This window comes from Onychomys torridus, chromosome 2 (assembly GCF_903995425.1).
Source record: "Onychomys torridus chromosome 2, mOncTor1.1, whole genome shotgun sequence".
In the NCBI taxonomy this organism is placed as follows: Eukaryota; Metazoa; Chordata; class Mammalia; order Rodentia; family Cricetidae; genus Onychomys; species Onychomys torridus.
The window spans coordinates 128,406,291-128,425,118 of NC_050444.1; the positions used below are offsets into that span (position 1 = coordinate 128,406,291).

At 36.8% G+C, this 18,828-nt stretch overlaps 1 protein-coding gene across 2 annotated transcripts in view; it reads left to right on the forward strand.

Moving 5' to 3' along the window:
- Positions 1 to 18,828, forward strand: part of Spata6 (spermatogenesis associated 6) — a 101,080-nt gene that overhangs the window by 46,087 nt on the left and 36,165 nt on the right. For both annotated transcript variants that reach the window (XM_036180024.1, XM_036180025.1), the window contains exons 6-9: positions 3,987 to 4,067; positions 8,254 to 8,547; positions 11,701 to 11,788; positions 14,402 to 14,439. In XM_036180024.1, coding sequence (XP_036035917.1) covers positions 3,987 to 4,067; positions 8,254 to 8,547; positions 11,701 to 11,788; positions 14,402 to 14,439 — 501 coding nt within the window. The remainder of the gene's footprint in view (positions 1 to 3,986; positions 4,068 to 8,253; positions 8,548 to 11,700; positions 11,789 to 14,401; positions 14,440 to 18,828) is intronic.

Below are 18,828 nucleotides of genomic sequence, written 5' to 3' on the forward strand. Positions count from 1 at the left end.
AGGTTTATGATAAGAAATAGTAAGTTCAGTTTACTGAAAGTGTAAAAGTTGACTCTGTAACAAATGAAAACCTTTCTTTTCTGGAATTTTTTAAATGTTGTTAGCTTTTATACTATCATTGTCTTCAAAGAGTATTTTAAGAGTCATGTGGAAGCTCATAAAGAAAAAAATATCATCTTTAGTTTATGTTCTCTTTAAGGTAATTGAACTTGCTTTGTCATATGAAGACAGCAGTAGAAAGCCAAATGTGGGGACTATTCACAGGGATTTTCCTTCATCACTTGAGTAGTTTCTTTTGCATATATTCAGAAGGTGCTTTATAACTGAGGCAAAGATATAGAAAAATCACGACTTCAATAACAGTTTGGCAGATCTTCTCTGTGTACTAAGCACATGTGAAACTGGACAAAGTTACTATAGTCAACATTGGGCAGTGAATACAGACTAACAAGTACAGCAAGCAGATTGTGGGAGTCCAGCTCCCACCTTTTGAAGGGTTCTTGGGAGGAAGAAGGAGGAATAAGAAAGTATTAGATAGGAATAAAGACCTAATCAACAAGAAGAAAGACAAACACAGGACAGCTTCGGGAGGGCCAGGATTAAAATCCAATGGCCTTGAGGCTTTATTGAAGAGGCTTTTTATAATAATGCCAAGGGGAGGGCCAAAAGACCTCCCCCTTGCACTATCAAAGCACACCATACAGCCAAGTATGGACCCTTCCAAACACCTGGTAACCATGCCTGTGGTCAAATCATCCCATTATGCAGCCCTGCTGGGTAAAGCAGGCTCAGATTCTCTGACCCTGAGTAAGTTCTCATGAGGAAACCTCTGTGGGTCTTCATAGCAGATGAAATTTTTATGCTTGAAAATTGACTCAAGTTGTAGGTAATATAGCAGGAATTTGGGGCTTCTTTACCTGGGATGCCCCCATGCCCTACTTCTCAGTGATAACTGTATCTTTACAGCTGAGACTGGGCACAAAGAGCAGCAGCTTTGGCACCAAGAAGTTGAGATGTGGGGTGAATGGTTTGGCTCTGCCAGCTAAACACAATGGATCCTGTTGGTAGCAGATGAAGAAACCTTACCACTGTGCATGGCCTATTGGGGTCAATGGCACACCTTCTAGAAGGCTGAAAGAAAGATCCAGAAACAAAGGGACAAGAAGGCTGAGAGAAGCTCTCTCTCTTTCCTGTCTCACATTGAAAGACAATGAGAGATTAAAAGAAGTCCAGGGAAACTAGCTGTAGCTATGAATTTACTTCTTCACCTATCACTGAAAGTCAGCTGGAGGGGAACCCAGTGTGGCTTCTATGAAAAATTGAATAGAAAAGACATGGAGCAGAAACTAAACTGAACATCAACATTGGTGTATAAATCCAGCCATATCAATTATTCTGTTTACATATAAGTGAAAATAAGTGCTCTAGTCAGTGGTTTGTGGTCCTGGAAGGCAACAATGGCTTTCTTAAGAATTCTTGTGATTCTGAGCTACCTTCTGTGAGTCCCATGACTATGACAAGGATTCAAACCATTATCTGGAATTAAATTGTGGCACTTATGGATTTGCTTAGGAAGCTTGGACAAAGCACAGAGACCTGTAGCTAGGGTTCATGAGTGGATAGATTTGGATAGATTTGACACTGAGATGATCATGTGCTTTAACTGTGGCTGCCTTGGTGGTGTGGTGGGTATTTTCTCTGTAGACTCTGAGCTCCACAACATTTTTGTCATGGAACTGTAGTCGTACTCAGTATCTTATGAAGTAGTATTTAACAGATGCTTCTTGACTGAACTCAGTGATGAATTAATTACTTCTTGGCATAGGCTCAGTGGAGAAACTCACTTTTAAGATGGTGTGATTTTGTCAGTTTGGCTAGGCTCTAGTACCCATGCAACAATCTGGATGTTACTGTGAAGCAATTTGATGATGTAATGAAGATTTACAAACAATTGACAGTGCAAGTGGCCTTCATCTCTTCAAGTTGTAGAATGCAACAGCAAATACTGAGGTTTTCTGAGGAGGGAAGAATTCTGTTTCATGGAAGCAATAGAAATCCTGCCTATTTCTAATATTCCAGCCTATTCATAGGCTTTCATGCTCAAAATAACGTGTCAATTTATTCCTTCATTTCCAAATTATTGTCATTTCCTGCAGTTGTGTGAATTAATTCCCTAAGACAAATCTATGTATATAAATAGTCCTATTACATACTAGACTTCAAAAGTCTGGTAAAAATACTTAACTACTGGGAGCTCACAGTGTGATAAGCAATACTCAGGGAAATTTAAAGTGGAATGCCACAGGCCAGGTGGCGATAGAAGACAGTTTTGCACTTCTTGACATTCTGATTGGAGTTGGAACTATACGTGTTGGACTATGGTGTATATTTAGTTATGTAACAGGCCATACTTTCTAGATTTCTGGGATTATGTAGGATAGATTGCCTAATGACAATTTTTCAGCCCAAATCCTCATCATTAAATGACACATTGGCTATATTTACAGAAATTCTTTGATACTCCTTTTTGTCTGGATTTTGGGATTGTTAGGCACCAGTGGTTCTGCCACTTTGCCCACATGTGAATGGGAATGTGTGCATAGACTACATATGTGTACAGTGGGTGTTGCCATATAGATAGCTTGTCTCCCTAGTCCTTATGTCTTCTGACTGAAGAACTGTTCTAGAAGCAATACTGATGTATAACCAAAGAACCTTACCTGTATCACAATTCTTACAGCCCAACAATGGATTTTAAAATGAGTTTGTAAAGTTGTAAAAGGTCAAGACTTCTTGCTTCCTTTTTTTGGTGGGGAGGAACATGAGTGTATTTTGCATGTAAGAATAATGCAATTTATAGTCACAAGGAAAACTGCAGATACATATTTAATACTCCTCCACTGAAAAAATAGCCTAACTTTGAGTCTTTGAATGTGACCCACACTTACCAAGTTTTAGAGAAATATATTATGTGTAGTAGATGTCTAACAAGTGGGTGCAGTAGATATCATTGATAATGATTCTTAGGCAACTCAGATTTACCCTTTATAATAGATATGTTTTAAATTTTAAACTTAGTTGTTCACAGACTGGGTTTACAGAGGGCTTGGTCAGTGTCTGACTTCTATTGCATTGGGGAAAAGCTACCCAAGGGCTAGCTGACGTGGTTAACAGTTGGTGTAAGTATAATGTGGGCTTCCAGATGTTTCCTTGGATGCTTTGAAATTGTCTCTTTGAACTGTCTCCTTTTCCCTATTTATCTCAAAATGGTTCAAGTTGATTATTGAAATGTTGGTAGAAATAGAACCCAGATTATTATCTACACCTGAATATAAAGTATATTATAAAAAAAAGGCTATAGAAAATTTCAGAGACCTCCTCTGTCTGAAGGTTGCACAACTGGGAGTTATGCTATTTTTAGAATGAGGCATCCAAACTATTCCATTAAAAAATTAATAGAGTGGAGGGGTGTAGGAAGAGGAAAGTAATAGAATTCCATTTTAATTAAAATGTATTAAAATATTAGATAAAAATTTAATAGACAGTTAAATATTATATATATTTGTAGTAAACAATGGTGTTGTGATGTATGTAGAATTTCTGGAATGGCTAAATAGAGCTAATAATTATGTCTTGATTATGTAGTTAAATGTCTTAAATTGTAAATGTAAAGAATATTAAAATCAATTATATTCATATATTTATGACTAATATGTTATAATTTAAAATCTCAAACACTTTGACAGAGAGACACTTGAAAATGAAAACAATTTTAAATTATTCCATAAAAGTAATTGTTCCAAACCAAATAATTAGTAATGAAACTGCTCATTAGTAATATTTATCATTACTATGTTCTTCATAATAATAAAAAGATGCAACTAACAAAGTGCTCAGTCTTGAAAAGTATTTGTGATTTTAGAACCTATTCTCACCACTAACTGTATCTTCTTAATATGTAAAAATACTATTTTTTAATCTTGCAGGGAATTGCTCCAAAGCTGGAATTTTCTACAACTTCAGTGATCACGGAATGTCTGATAAGTTCAAGGAAGTGCCGCACTCAGGTTAAAATAGTTAAACTCTTTAATGATCATGTGGTTCATGTGGATGGATGTGTGACAGGCGATATCCCTGTTTTGGCTGCATTTCCTCTTACCATCCCCTCAGTCTTTGGCTTAAGTAAAGCAGCTAGCAAAGTACTCGGCAGTTTGATGCATCAAAGGAAACAGGAGAATACCAAGTTTAGCCCCATGACAGAGGGCACTATGATATGTTTGCTTTGTTATTTACTTATTTTACGTTATGACATTTTTAATACAAGCAACAGTCAAACTGCCCGAAAGAGATTGAGATCAGGAATTGCCAGAGAAAACTCAGCTGGAGACTTCCATATATTTTACAGAATTTACAGGTGACTGCAGAGAGGTCAAGGATACCTTTAAGTGACTGTGGCTGAGTTCTCAGACTGGAGACTTGATGTTTATTGAGTGTGACTTATTGGATGTATCTAATTCCTAGAGGACTGTTGCTCAGTGCAGTGACCATACTTGTCCTGTCAGATCAATCAAGTTTGGTTATTCCAGCCTAAATAACTCACATTTTTTTTCACATTTTTGAAAATTTCCTTTAGTAAGCTTCTGTACCTATTGTTTCTCATATTCTAATTCTTACTGGGCCACAGGGCAGTCTTCTGATGGACAAGTGACCTTGCCGGTAGTTATCTCGTCAATGCTGACATCACCATAATGGCCATGTTCTGATGAAGGGCTGGTAACATATAAAGCCCAGAGGACTCGATAGGGGCAGGAGAGGCCCAGGAGTGGAAAGGGTGGAAGAGTAACTTTCTCTAGTACAGTTTTAAAGCTAATTTTCTGAAGATAATAGCTGTGATCTAAGCTAAGAAAGGTGCAATGAGTTTCCAGAGTACTGGAGGAAGTGTTATTTTGTTAGCCAGATATTTAGGATCCCAAAGCCAGTCTGTACCTAATTACTATTTAGACACAGATGTTGGAAGTCTGGCCAGCCTTGCCTACCATGTGTGGGGAACCTTACTGACTGGTTTCTGAGATACTCAGTGTGCGCATTTGTAAACTGTTAAAAATACTTTGCCCAGTATCCAGTTTTTCTCTCTGGACCATACTTAATGAATGGTAGAAAAATCCTTTTTAATTTTTTAATTCACATAGAAAAGCCTAAACATTTCCAGTGTACATCTCAATGTAAGAGCCCTTGTAAATGTAAGGCCCTCCCCTCAGCTACAGTGACTGCACTTTATGCACTTAGGACCTAGTATTTCTGAAAATACTGTTCTTTTCCTTTTTCTTGTTTGGAGTTGTCATTTGATCTTTAAAAAACAGAGGTGCAAGAGAGTAAATTTTTATACTAGAAAGCATTTAAAACGTTGCTTTAGGGCCTGAGCTCAATTACCTGCCAAGGCTGAGGGGAAGAGAGAGGAGAGGGGGACAGAGAAGAAAGAAAAGTGAGGAAGAAAGGATGAGAGAAGAATGGAAGGCAGGAAGGCAAAGGAGGAGGGAAGTACTGATTTCAGATTATTTATGCTTTGTGTTCATCAGCAATTTAATGAATTGAGGAATCAAGGGTATTGAAGTGGATTTCCAGAGGAAAAATCATTTTCTCTTGTAATAATTCTTTTTACCTGTTTCAAAGTAGAATCTATTGTTATATAGTTAAATATTGACAGACTTTTTGGTATGTTGTTAAACATTGTTAAGGTGTAGTATCCCTTAAGTTTTGCTGTATAACAATTCCTGCTAACGGTGGTTTAAAATTGCAAGTGCTTCTCAGTTCTGGGGGCTAAAGGATGATTCCTCTGGACTAGATTGGCTGGCTAAGGTATTTAGATAGGAGCTCAGGTATTTTTGCTCAAACCTGACATTTGGCAGTTGTGTTTGAAGAGTGTGAAGATCATAAGACTCATCATCTAGCAGGCTAATAATTGTGACTTCTTGCTTTAGGAATATTCTCAGGAAGAGTCAACAACCCTTTTAAAAACTTGACCTTGTGACAGTGTTCTATTGATCAAAGGAAGTTGCACAGTCAAGCCTAGCTTCATCCTGGAGCAGAAACTACCATGGTGTAGATGTAGGAAAGGAAATTATGGCAGTCATTTTGGCAAAAGTACATACAGCTAATATTTTAAGTTTTAGTAGCAAAACTTGGGGGCATTAAGGAATAGACATGTTTGGACACCATGCATCTGTAATGGATGCTATGAAATTTGTAAGTTAATATGCATCATTCAAAAAACTTTACTAAGGAAAGATGATTTGGTATTATCAGAGGTGGGTATGTAAAAAGAAACTTAAGCATCACTTTATAAGTTTAGCTGTGGCAGGAAAACAATAATGTATAAAAAACAGGGAGCTAGAAGTCTAGGAACTAGATTGATGTGATGTGAGGGTTAATAATAGACATGGAGTAGAAGAAATAGGTTGAGGAAAGGAGATTTTTTTTTTTTTTGAGCAAGAGATCCTATAGCTGCAGTGGGTCTGTATAGAGGGGAAGTTCAAGATGTTGTTGACAGAGGTAATTAAAGCTGAGCTAAAGGGACTCTGATTCCTAAAGGAGGCAGCTGTACATCTTGAGTGGTTTAGGAAACCTCAGAGACCTTTGTGGTTCTAGAGTGTCTTCATCTGAGAGTCATTGTGATGCCATAGAGGTGGATGAGGGGAGAGGAGAGCTCTGATACATCCACTGGTGTCACTGGACTAGCGGGGAGAGGGTCCTGGAACATGCCTTGAAGTACAAGAGAAAGAAGATGACCTGATGGATTGGCCTGTATGGAACTTAGAGACTGTTCTCATTAGAAATATGCTTATTTTTCCTTTATATCACTGAATTGAAAAATAACTGGCTCTTTCGATTCATATGTATATTTTAAGCACTTAGTCCTTGCACTAAGGGGTGGAGAGAGTAGAAAAGAAATTTGGGTTGGTAGTTTTCCAAGGGATCGAAATGAGGAAGATAAAGGTTGTTAGCTGTTTTTTTTTTCCTAATTGTATGACTCTAGCGAAGAAACATATTATTAATGTCTAATCTAACTGTTAAGGCATTTGTAAGGCAGACTGTAGCAGAATGAAGGACTACCTGATAGCAGCAGGCTGGAGCCATCAGATTTGTTTTTATTTTTATTATATTTTAGTTTAGACAAGGCCTCACTTTGGGTGCCCAGACTGACTAAAAACTCTGGGGCTCCAGAAGCCTTCTTGATTCAGTCTCCCATGTAGCTAGATATGTAGTTATATGCCACTGAGCCCAGCTCAGATTTATTTTTAAAAATTCTAGACTGATATCATATTTATAAGAAGATGGAAGTACTAGTTTTTAAAGTTTATAATCTATATTTTATGCATCTTTAGTTTTATAAAACATAATAGGGCCAGAAGTAACATGGTACTCTTGTCTGTCACTGAATTGTCAAATTATGACATGGATCTTATACTCCTATATATCTTATGTAATTCAAGTAAAACACTTCAATAAAATACCTAGTGCTTTAGAGTCTGTTTTGTACATATGTTATATATAATTATAACATGAATAAGTCTTATTTTTGGTATTTTTCTTCATGATTTCACAACTAGCTAGACAAGTATATTTTTAGGCAAGTGTCCTTTGTTGCCTAGGCTCAAGCTGCTTCAGCATCCTATGCAGGATCACAGACATGCGTGACCACACCATATTAGACATGGGCTCTTTAAAATTAAATGTAGTTCTTTTAAACTTTGTAGCCCATTACTTGAGTATGTAAATATAAGCAATAAATATTGTTTGCATTATTTTTTAGTTTACTGAAAATGTTTTTTGACTTATGTTGAAAATAAGTTTATTTCTTGGAATTTTATTAGTGATTAAGCATTGGCTTTTAATTTTCATTAAGCCCATGTTAGACTTAAGGAAGTTTGATACAATAAATCTTATTAACTAGAATATGGATTTGATTTATCCCGGGTCTGTGTGGATGATGATAGATCCAGTTGGCTTTGATAGCTTTTGTGTACCCTTGAGTTACTCTTAAAAGTTCTTTCCTCTCTGTAGAGTGTGTCCCCCCACCCCCACGCCGCCTTGGAACTCGCTTTGTAGACCAGGCTAGCCAATAACTCACAGAGATCCACCTGCCTCTGCCTCCTGAGTGCTGGGATTAAAGGCGTGCGCCACCACCTCCCCGCTCTATAGAGTTTTAAAAAGTGCCTTCTGCCCCCATGAACATTTATTTTTCTTTATGTTTAGGATAAATTTACTTACCATTCAGCTCCAGTTGAAAAATCTCATGGCAGACCGCAATGCAGATCATCAAGATCACAGAAGAAAAAGTCCAAGTCACCCGAAAGGAATAAATACTGCATAAACACCAAGAACTACGAACAGCCTACGATATCTTCAAAGTCGCACTCTCCTTCTCCCTACACGAAGAGAAGGATGTGTGAGCTCTCCGAAGACACCAGGCGGCGGCTGGCCCATTTAAATCTGGGACCCTATGAATTCAAAAAGGAAACAGATAAGCCTCCATTTGTGATTAGACATGTATGTGCTCATAAGCATTTCCATTTGAAACTTGTCAAATCTATTCTGTCACTAAAATATTATGCTGAAATGGATTTCAATAAGCAGCTCATATGAATAGTTTTCTTTCTTGAACTCTTAGCCAGCAGCTAAAAGTAGAAAATTAACTTAAAACCAAAGAACATGCTTTTTGTTCCACCTCTGTGCTTTTAATGCCTACCGAGATCAAACTCCATTATGATGCCGTATCGAAACTTCAAAGTACCCATTCCCTCTCACCTTACACAGTGGGCAGTGCTATAACTCTACAATTGAACTTGGCTGTAATTGACATTGATATTAAAATGCCAAAGTAGAATTTTAAAAGAGAAAACAAAGTTTCCTGTAAAAAGGAACCCATCCCAGACTTTTGAAAAATGACAGTGGAAGTATATATCCTTTGAGAGGGAGTCCTTTGGGGAAGCCTTGGATCTTGAATCTTTGAAGACAGCTCTTGTTTGATGGGTAAGAATAGGAGGCCTTGGGATTAAGGTTAGCATAGCTCTAATCTTTCTATGCACAGCCTTATGTTTCGATAGAAATTAGAGCTTTGTGTCCATGACAGATTGACTTTGGTTAAACTGGAGTGCCTGCAGTTAGAACACTCCATCACGACCTGCCTTAGTTTCTTGAAGTTTTATAAAGTACCTATACCTTAAAAGCCACTCTGCCAAAAGATTCCTCACTAGCAGAAACACTTTGTATTTGCATATGTACTAATAATAAATCTCTGTGTTTAAATGCTTGTAGAAGCAAATGTTTACTTTTTCTAAATTCTAAAGCACCCATCTATTTTAGAACTATCATTTGGAATACACTCCTTTGGAAGTCAAATAATTTTTTTGGATGTAACCATGTACTCCAAAAGTTCTGAGTTTTCTCTCTGACATCCTTTAAAAACATTTAAGTTATGCAGCATTTCATGCCATTTTCCTGTTTTGCCTATAAATTAATCCTTTATTCTTTCAAACTAAATTAGTGATTTTTAAATTAAAAACTATTAACTATAAATTTTGTTGTTGTTGTTTTTGTTTTTGTTTTTCAAGACAGGGTTTCTCTGTGTGGCTTTGTGCCTTTCCTGGAACTCACTCGGTAGCCCAGGCTGGCCTCAAACTCACAGAGATCTGCCTGGCTCTGCCTCCCGAGAGCTGGGATTAAAGGCATGCACCACGACTGCCCAGCTTAAATTTTTATTTATAAAATTTTAGTGTAATAGATATTTTCATATGGTAACATTGTTTAATGATATTCTTGATTATTTAACTTGATCACAAGTTTGGTCCTGTTGAACATTATTCAGAGAACAGTTTGCTTATATTGCTGATGGAAATTTGAGAATGCACTTAACTTTAATACTATTTATAATTACAAATTAAATGGAAAAAGAAAGGATATACTGTCTTCTAATTTAGAGGAAAAATTAGTTGCTTCTCACTTAAAATGCTTGTATATAGCAGTCACAGTTTGTCTGTAGCTCTTCATCTAAAAGCATGATCAGGACCTTGTGAAATTTTTGCCATCCATGTTGGCATGTTAACTAGTGTTGTGATTATCCAGATCTTGGTTATATAACCATGCTGTTGAGATATCAAGGGCTGGGTGAGGTGGTACACACCAGTTCTAGTACTGGAGAGGCAAAGGAAAGTGGATCTCTGTGAGTATAAAGCTAGCCTGGTCTACATAGCAAGTTCCAAGAAAGCCAAGGATATATAGTAACACCCTTTCTCAAAACAAAACAAAACAAACAAACAAAAAACCCAAAAAAACCAAAACCATAATTTTTATTTAAGGGGTTTCCCTCTCAGCTTTTCTATATACAGAAGTGCATACTCTAAAGTACATGCAAAAAATGTCTATATTATTGAGTAGGCATTGGATTTACAGGGGATTTAGGGACAGATAACCATTCATGGTTTCAGAAGTACTTAGTAAACTTGTAACAAAAGAAGTTTAGTCTAATGCACACATGCAAAAACCTTAAGAAAGGAACAGTACCTGGCTTGAAAGACAATCCTAATAAGAAGTGGCTTTCAGGAATCAGTTAACAAGCTCCAAATGTATTGGTCAATTGTCCTAGATGAGTCAAACAGCCATTTTTTCACTTAGGGCTATAGGAATGTTTTCTCTTTTGTGGTTTTGCAGAGAGAGAGAGAGAGAGAGAGAGAGAGAGAGAGAGAGAGAGAGAGAGAGAGAGAGAGAGGAGAGAGAGGCGAGATAGTTACCATTTCAACTGTTTTAAAGTATACAATTCAGTGGTACAAATGTGATTTACATGTGATACCTTCCCCATTGGGAACCATGTGCTCACAAAGTACTCCCCATTCTACCTGTCCCACTGAAATTCTTAATCTTTTTGTCTCTATGAGGTTGCCTGTTCTGCCTTTTCATGTAAATAGATTCAAACAACTTATCTTAGCACAACTCACTGATGTTGCATGTGTTTGCTCCTGAATTTTATTACTGAGTAATATTACATTGTATGGCTATCTGTCTCATTTTATATCTTTTCTTTATTGCTATTGTTGTCTTGTAGGAATTCTTTATATGATCTAGGTAATAATCTCTTATGAGATACATGATATTTGTTTTTGTTAGCCCAAGTTAACTTTTTGCTCTTTTTATTGTTCTTTGATTCACAGAAGATTTAATTTTGGTCAGTACACCCATCTTTTTGATACACTTACATCACTGTGACATTTTTATTTTTATTTAGAAAATATGGTTGACCTTTCTTATTTGTCCACTATAAAGTAGTCAGCAAAGCTACGACACTGCTTGAATTCTATGTGTGTGCTAAGACAGGTTTGGCAGACTTTTTCTAAATAAGACAAAGAAGGTTGCTCTAGGATGTTCTTATTTTTATTTTTGTAATTTTGTAGTCAAAACCAAACTAGGAAAAAGGGTAGTAAGTACTTAACTGCAAATCTGTTCTTTTTTTGGTGGCATTTAATTTTAGCTCTGTTGAGAAGTGCATAGTAAATAAGTGATTAAACTCTGACTTTGGAACATAGAAGCACTGTGGAACTCACCTGCTGTGTGGCATATGCTCTCTAGTTGATTAGCAATGCTGTAAGATTGAGAATGGGAATGGAAGGTTGAAGTGCTCTTTAACATTGCAAATCCCCCTTCTTCTAGGTTGATCCCCCAAGTCCCAGGGCTGATACTTTTTTTGGCTCACCTGGCAGAGACTGTGAACGAGATGGATGGGCCCGGATGCACAGTGGTAAGGGGAAGCTTTCTTTTTCCTACTCTAGTTGCTTGAGCTAATGTCAAGCCTTACCTGGCACTGATTAATGAAAACACATATTTTTGCTGCATTATTAGATATTATGATAAAGCTTTTTACAACTAGAAAGAACTGGATTTCTGTGCTGTTAAAAACATATTATTCTTATAGATTAAAATGAATATTAAATAATTTTCACATATAAAATACTATACTACATTTTAGTAAATATAACTTGTGCACTACTCAACATATGACTTTGAAACATTTCTCATTTTAACATGTTAATTTATAGAATAGATTTTGAGAAACTCTATAGTGAAATAACTCAGGGTTATGGGATGTATATTGATTGAATACTTAACTCTGCCACTTATTTATATACCTATAGTGTTTATAACCTCCTTAATAATGAGTTTATCATTAAAGATTAGAAATAACATGGGAAATGTTACCATGAAAAGTGTGTGAGCATACACACTTAGCAAATATCAGCAAAAACAATATTTCTGAAATGATGAATTCTTTAGATTTAATTTATAAGAAAACATTTTAATTGTTAGCCCTAGTCTCTTTGGTGCAATAAATTTAAGTTCAATGTGAAGTTTTGTTTTATTTTGTTGTTATTTTTTGAAGATACTTAGATGACATTGTATATTGAAGAGTATTTGAATATTACTATCAGTAGACAGTGGCTAGAAGCTCAGTAAGTATTCACTGGTTACCTTCAACATTAATTTCTTACACACCAAGAAAGTTATAGTAGATGAAAATTGATATAAGAGGAAGAAAAATGGAATTGTAACATGCAATGAGTTTGGATACATTCCAATATTGGTTATACTGTATACTTTCTTTTTCAGTGAGGAAATAAAATACTCTTTTTAGAGAACATGTTTTCTTTTGTTTAAGGACTGATAAAAAATATGGGCTTTGGTTAAACTTGAATGTTTGTAGTCAGAACATTTGATGGAACACTAAGTATACTCAGAGTTTCTTGAATTTGTCTCTTTCTGCTGTTGGTTTTTACTCTTTGCTCTTTTGGCTCTTGGGGGGCTACCGCCCAGCTCCTGAATGTATGTACATGGAGACTTATTCTTAATTATAAATGCCAAGCCTTAGCTTGGCTTGGTTTTTTGTTTTTTTTTTTGCCATCTTTCCTTAACTTTAAATTATCCCATTCCTTTTGCCTCTGGACTTTTTTCTTTTCTTACTTTGTATATCTTACTTTCACTCTTTCTCCGTGGCTGGCTGTATGGCTGGCTGGCTCCTAGCACCCTCTTCTCCTTGTTTTCTTGCTCTTTCTTCTCCTCCTCTTCCCAGATTTCTCCTTCTATTTATTCTCTTTGCCTGCCAGCCCAATCTATCCTTTCTCCCATCTTGCTATTGGCCATTCAGCTCTTTATTAAACCAATCAGGTGTTTTAGACAGGCACAGTAACACAGCTTTACAGAGTTAAACAAATGCAACATAAAAGAATGCAACAAATCTTTGCATCATTAAGCAAATGTTCCAGAGCATAAACAGATGTAACACATCTTAAAATAATATTCATAACATCTTTATTTTTCTTTTTCCCCTTCCTTTCCCTCCTCCTTCGACCTTCCTTCTGTTTGTTTTGTTTTTGTTTTAGACAGGGTCTTTTTAAATATTTCTGCTGTCCTGGAACTCACTCTGTAGACAGGCTAGCCTCAAACAGAGTTCCTCCTGCATCTGCTTTCCAAATGCTAGGATTAAAGGGGTGTACTACCATGCCCAGCTTGAATTTTTATAAAGTGTTTCTATCATAATAGGCACTCTTTATCAATATATATTTTATATAGAGAATAGTGGATCATGTGAAAATTAAATACAAATGTACTGTTTTCCCTCTTGGCAGAAACATGACGTAGAAAATGGGCTGTATGAATGAGGCAAGGGAAAGTAAACTTCCACGTAGAGGTGTGTTGGGGAAGATTCATTTGCAGTGCTATGTGCTTGATTGGACATTTGTCAGCAAGATGGTTATTGTTCCTGATGTCTCAGATGTTTTATATATATTTGGTGTCTTTTCATGCAAAAGTAGAAATAGTACAAAGAGTTCCTGTATTACTCTTGCTTAGCACCCATAGATAACATTTGCTTTCATCCTCCGCTATATTTTTCTTCCTCCTCTACTTTTCTTCCCATCCCCAAATGTGCCATTACATAAATTGTCTCAGCAAGAATATTAATATTGACTGAACTGTAGCCCCTAAAAATATGCATCTTGAATGGTGCATGTTTGTATTCCCAGCATTTGGGAGGTAGTTGCAGGAGGATCAGGGATCCAAGGCCAATCTTTCTACATAGCAAATTTTGAGGTTATCTTTGGTTACATGAAACCATGCCTAAAAAAATAAAAACAGACAAAAACAATCAAAAAATAATATACAATTTGTATGTTGAAGTCCAAACCCCACTGATGGCAATTAGCATTCCATGTTGAGGGATTTTAAAGTGTTTTGGAAATCTGCTGCTGTATGACCTGGGTTTAAGAAATGTTGATGATACTAAAAATCATAGCTTAAGCCAATTCCTTACCTTTCTGATGTTGCATATTGATCCTTTGTTCTGTACAATCTTTTCCAGATCACCCTCACTTTTGCTGCAGATCCAAGGATTATAAGGTGTGTCAAAGCAATTATATTACAACAACTGCTCTGGTTTTCAGACAGCATAAATATATTTCTGATATACAAATTCTTATTGAAATGATCATTTATTTTATAAAATAATATGCAAGCAATAATTGACACAGCATGGAATGCCACAGTTTTGGTGGCTGTACCAAGGGGTGCAATATGCCTTCACTGAATGTCTTCCTACAGGTATGCTGTGTTTTCATTATCCATTTGGACCAATTGTTGAATTTAATTGCTAGTGTGTGTCTGCATGTGTGTGTGAGGGGAGAAGGGGAGACATTACACACAAATGTGTGTGTGTACAGAAACATTGATTTGTATAATATATGTTTATTTAATTAATATATGTAATATGTGTGTACACACATGCATTTATCTGTGTAATATGAGTGTGTATTTAATGCATATATGTGACAAATTATATGTAGGTGTACACACATACATGTTTTTGCATACATACATATACACACAGATAAGATAGCATCATGTTCAATATCCTACATGGAATAAAGAGGCTTCCTTAGTTATTCTAAAGGAAGACTTTCTTTAGTCATTTCCTTTAAATAATGCTCCACAGTTTATAATTATATATTTTCATCTTTCTTTATTGTCATCTTCCTTTATTAACCAATAAGTATTAGGCTATCAAGTGTTTTATTGATTTTGCATATTAAAAATTGCTATTATTCCTAAAAAAAAAAAAAGAGGCTGGGTGGTGATGTCGCATGCCTTTAATCCCAGCACTCGGGAGGCAGAGCCAGGCAGATCTCTGTGAGTTTGAGGCCAGCCTGGTCTACAAAGCAAGATCCAGGAAAGGCACAAAGCTACACAAAGAAACCCTGTCTCAAAAAACAAAAACAAATTGCTATTGTTCTTAATAATAGCTATTATTATAATATGATATGCGTTATGTATAATATAATATGCAACTTGTGAGTAGACTGATAAAACAACCAAATACGGAAGGAATGGGATAAAATTTTGCATGGCACTAATCTGGCTGTAAGTTCAGTAGTTAATTTAAAGATAGATGTGAAGACTCTTTTCCTAATGTGTTCTACTAAGAACTGCACCTCCAAGCATCTTTAATCTCCTATCCTCCTCTAGATTCATTACTTTTAGGGCTTTTTTTTTTTTTTTTTTTTGGAGACAGTGAGTGGTGAGTAAATTCACAGATTATTTCTGTAACCAGGATGGAGTTTTTCATGGAACTGCATTTATCATATTGACTATAGAAAGAATAAAAGATTAGTTCTGTGGGCAAACAGTAGTTGACTGACAGATACTTAGGTAGTAGAAACATAGAGGATTTCAACAAGAAAAGAAGTATAAACTGTGGAGTGTTCCAGGGAGTTTATAGAAAAGGACACTATTTTTGAGGCCCCAGGTGACATATAGGGAGAGACAAGTGAGTCTGCAGAAGGGAAGCAACATGTTGGATGTTGGAGTAAGTGCAATGTTCACTGAGAAAGGAGAAATTATTGATGGATTTGAATGTAAGGTGTGTGTGAAGGATGAGGCATCCTTCCTATCCCCAGGCTTCCCCTTATCTAGTACAGGTTCTGTCTTCTCATTGACAGCTTTAGATTTTCAGTCTTGACCTGCTCTTTTGGACAGATTATGTTCTCTTTACTGTGGATGCTTAATAATCAGCTTTTCTTATCAGTGCTCTTCTAGCCCCATTTCTGTTTTACTGTTGACACCATCCTGAACCAGTGCCGTCATCCTTCTTTGTGTGCAGTGTGCCGTTCTTGTGATAGTAGGTGCTTATTTAATACACTGGTTCACATTGGGGATGACATCTTCAAGGGCACATTTTGAGTATTTATGGTCATATTATAATTACATAGAGAAAGTTGTTTCGTGTTGACAGATATTCTGCAAAGAGTAGGATGATTGAAATAATGAAGATTTATTTCATATCATATATGGCTTTTAGGACCCTCACAGAATATTAAACAGGTAAAAAGCAGATTGGTAACTATCAGAATATAGAGTTTTATATTTACACAGAACCAGTGAGGTTTTTTTTTATATTGTTTTAAAGTACATTGTATCATAGGAATACATGTATACAATTATAATTTGTTTCTTTAAAACCATATACTGTGATTTTTATTTTTTAAAACTAGTGGTAGTGCAATATATTAATTTCTTGTAAAGTTTGTATTAAGTGTATTGTAATTTAATTGTCTTTGTTGATTATTCCAACTCCCAAAGCATGTGAGCATGCATGCATGAGTTTGCAAGCACACACACACAGGTGCATAAGCATGCACACACACACTTATGTGCACACACACACATACACCACAAATACTCCGTTGTGTGTCATCTCTTCCTCCTTTCACCATCATACTCAGAAGAATGCTGTCTCTCCTCCTTACTGTTACTTTTGAAGTGCTCGGTAATAAGTTATTATATTGAAATTGGGAAGCATCCCAATTAAAAAAAAGAGAGAGAAAAAAATGCCTTGACTCCACAGTATAAGAAAAAGAACATCGAAAGATAATATGAGTTGGTTTTGTGTTGGCCATCTACTGCTGGGCATGGGGTGTATCCTTAAGAGTGGTTTATTTCCCAGTGAGACTCCCTTGAAGAAAACTAATCTTTCATTTGCAAGTGCTTATCAGTTGGAGATAGCTTTAGGGTTAGGACTGGGGGCATGTGTCCACTTTTCTTCATTCTAGAATCCCATCTAGTGCAGTCCCAGGCAGGCCTTGTGTATGTTGCCTCAGTCTCTGTGACTTCATATGTGCACCAGCTCTGTAGTGTCTAGAGACATTGATTCCTTTGTGTCCTTTATCACCTCTTGCTCTTAAATTCATTCTCATCCTATTCTGCAGAATTCCCTGAGCCCAGAGGGAAGGGATTTGATGGAGATATCCTGTTTAGGGCTGAGTGTTCCAATGTCTCTCACTCTACATAATATTTGACTATAGCAGGAATCTTAAAGGTACTTGTCAATAAAACCAAACTTGAGGCCAGTTATTTGGGTGAATGCTGGAAGATCAGAGAAGCAGAACAAGCCATGGCTATCTCACCTTGCTAATTCCTCAGCTGGTCTTGTTTCCTCAGGCTGGACGCTTCTGAGTCCTCATCCAGAATGAATCTCAGCTGAACTGTGTTGCTCCAAAGCCTGAACGCTTAACCAACCAAATGCTTAACTAACTACATGCTTTACTCCTTAGTTCCTGGTCCTCGCGCCTTATATACCTTTCTCTTTCTGCCCCCACTCCCTGGGATTAAAGGTTGGGTTTCTGGGGTTATAGGCGTTGGTCACCATGCTTAGCTCTTTCTAAAGTAGCCTTGAACTCAGAGATCCGGCTAGCTCTGCCTCCCAAGTGCTGGGATTAAAGGCGTACGACACCACTGCCTGGCTTCTGCTATGGCTTACTCTTCCCATTTTCTAGCCACCATTTTTGGCTTTGTTCTAGTGGCTGTCTGTTCTCTGCCCCCAGACATGTTTATTTCGGGGAACACACAATATTTCAAGGAACACAATACTCACCACATCTGACTGTGAGTCTTTGTATTTATTCCCATCTGCTGCAGGATGAAGCTCTTCTGATGATGGTTGAGCAAGATATGAGAGTATAACAATGTCACTAGGAGTCATTTTATTGCTCTCTTCCTTTGGCAAAACAGTAGTATTTGGTTTTCCCTTAATCTCTGATCTATCTAGTCTCAGATATTTGGCCATGTAAACAGCATTGGGTATGAGATCTCTCTCATGGGGTGGACCTTAAGTCACATTAGATATTGTCTGGTTACTCCCAAAAGCTTTGTGTTATCTTGTAGGCAGGTCACCATTGTAGATTGAAGAGTTTGTGGCTAAGTTGGTGTTTACCTTTCTCCTCTGTAGCATGATAAGTACCTTCTAGTACAATGAACTCTAGTCCATAGGGATAAAGACTCTAGGTAGACAACAACTTCTGTGTTTTCAGTGATATTGTGTATGTATTATTTTCAGGAATATGGCCTTACTGTCAGTTTATGGAGAGCAACCAATAGCCTTGGCAATAGTTTGAATTGTTTGAGGGTTCCAATAGACACCCTTTGGCCAAGAACTTGATCAAATGTAACTCATTCCCAGTACTGGATGCTTCATTTGGTTATGAGACATATCCAGGTTGGGCTGTCTCCCCCATTTCATTCAGATCACCTTCGTGTACATATATAGTTTATTTCTACTGTATTAGGTTTCCATATGACCCCCTCAAATAGCCCGTAGTTTTTAGCAGTCTCTGGTCATATTCCCTCCCTCTTGTCTCTCTTCCTTTCCTGTCCCTATTTAATTCTCCAATTTCAGCCCCCAATGTCTGGCCATCCATAACTATGTATTCCAGCAGTTTTCAACCTGTGGGTCACAAC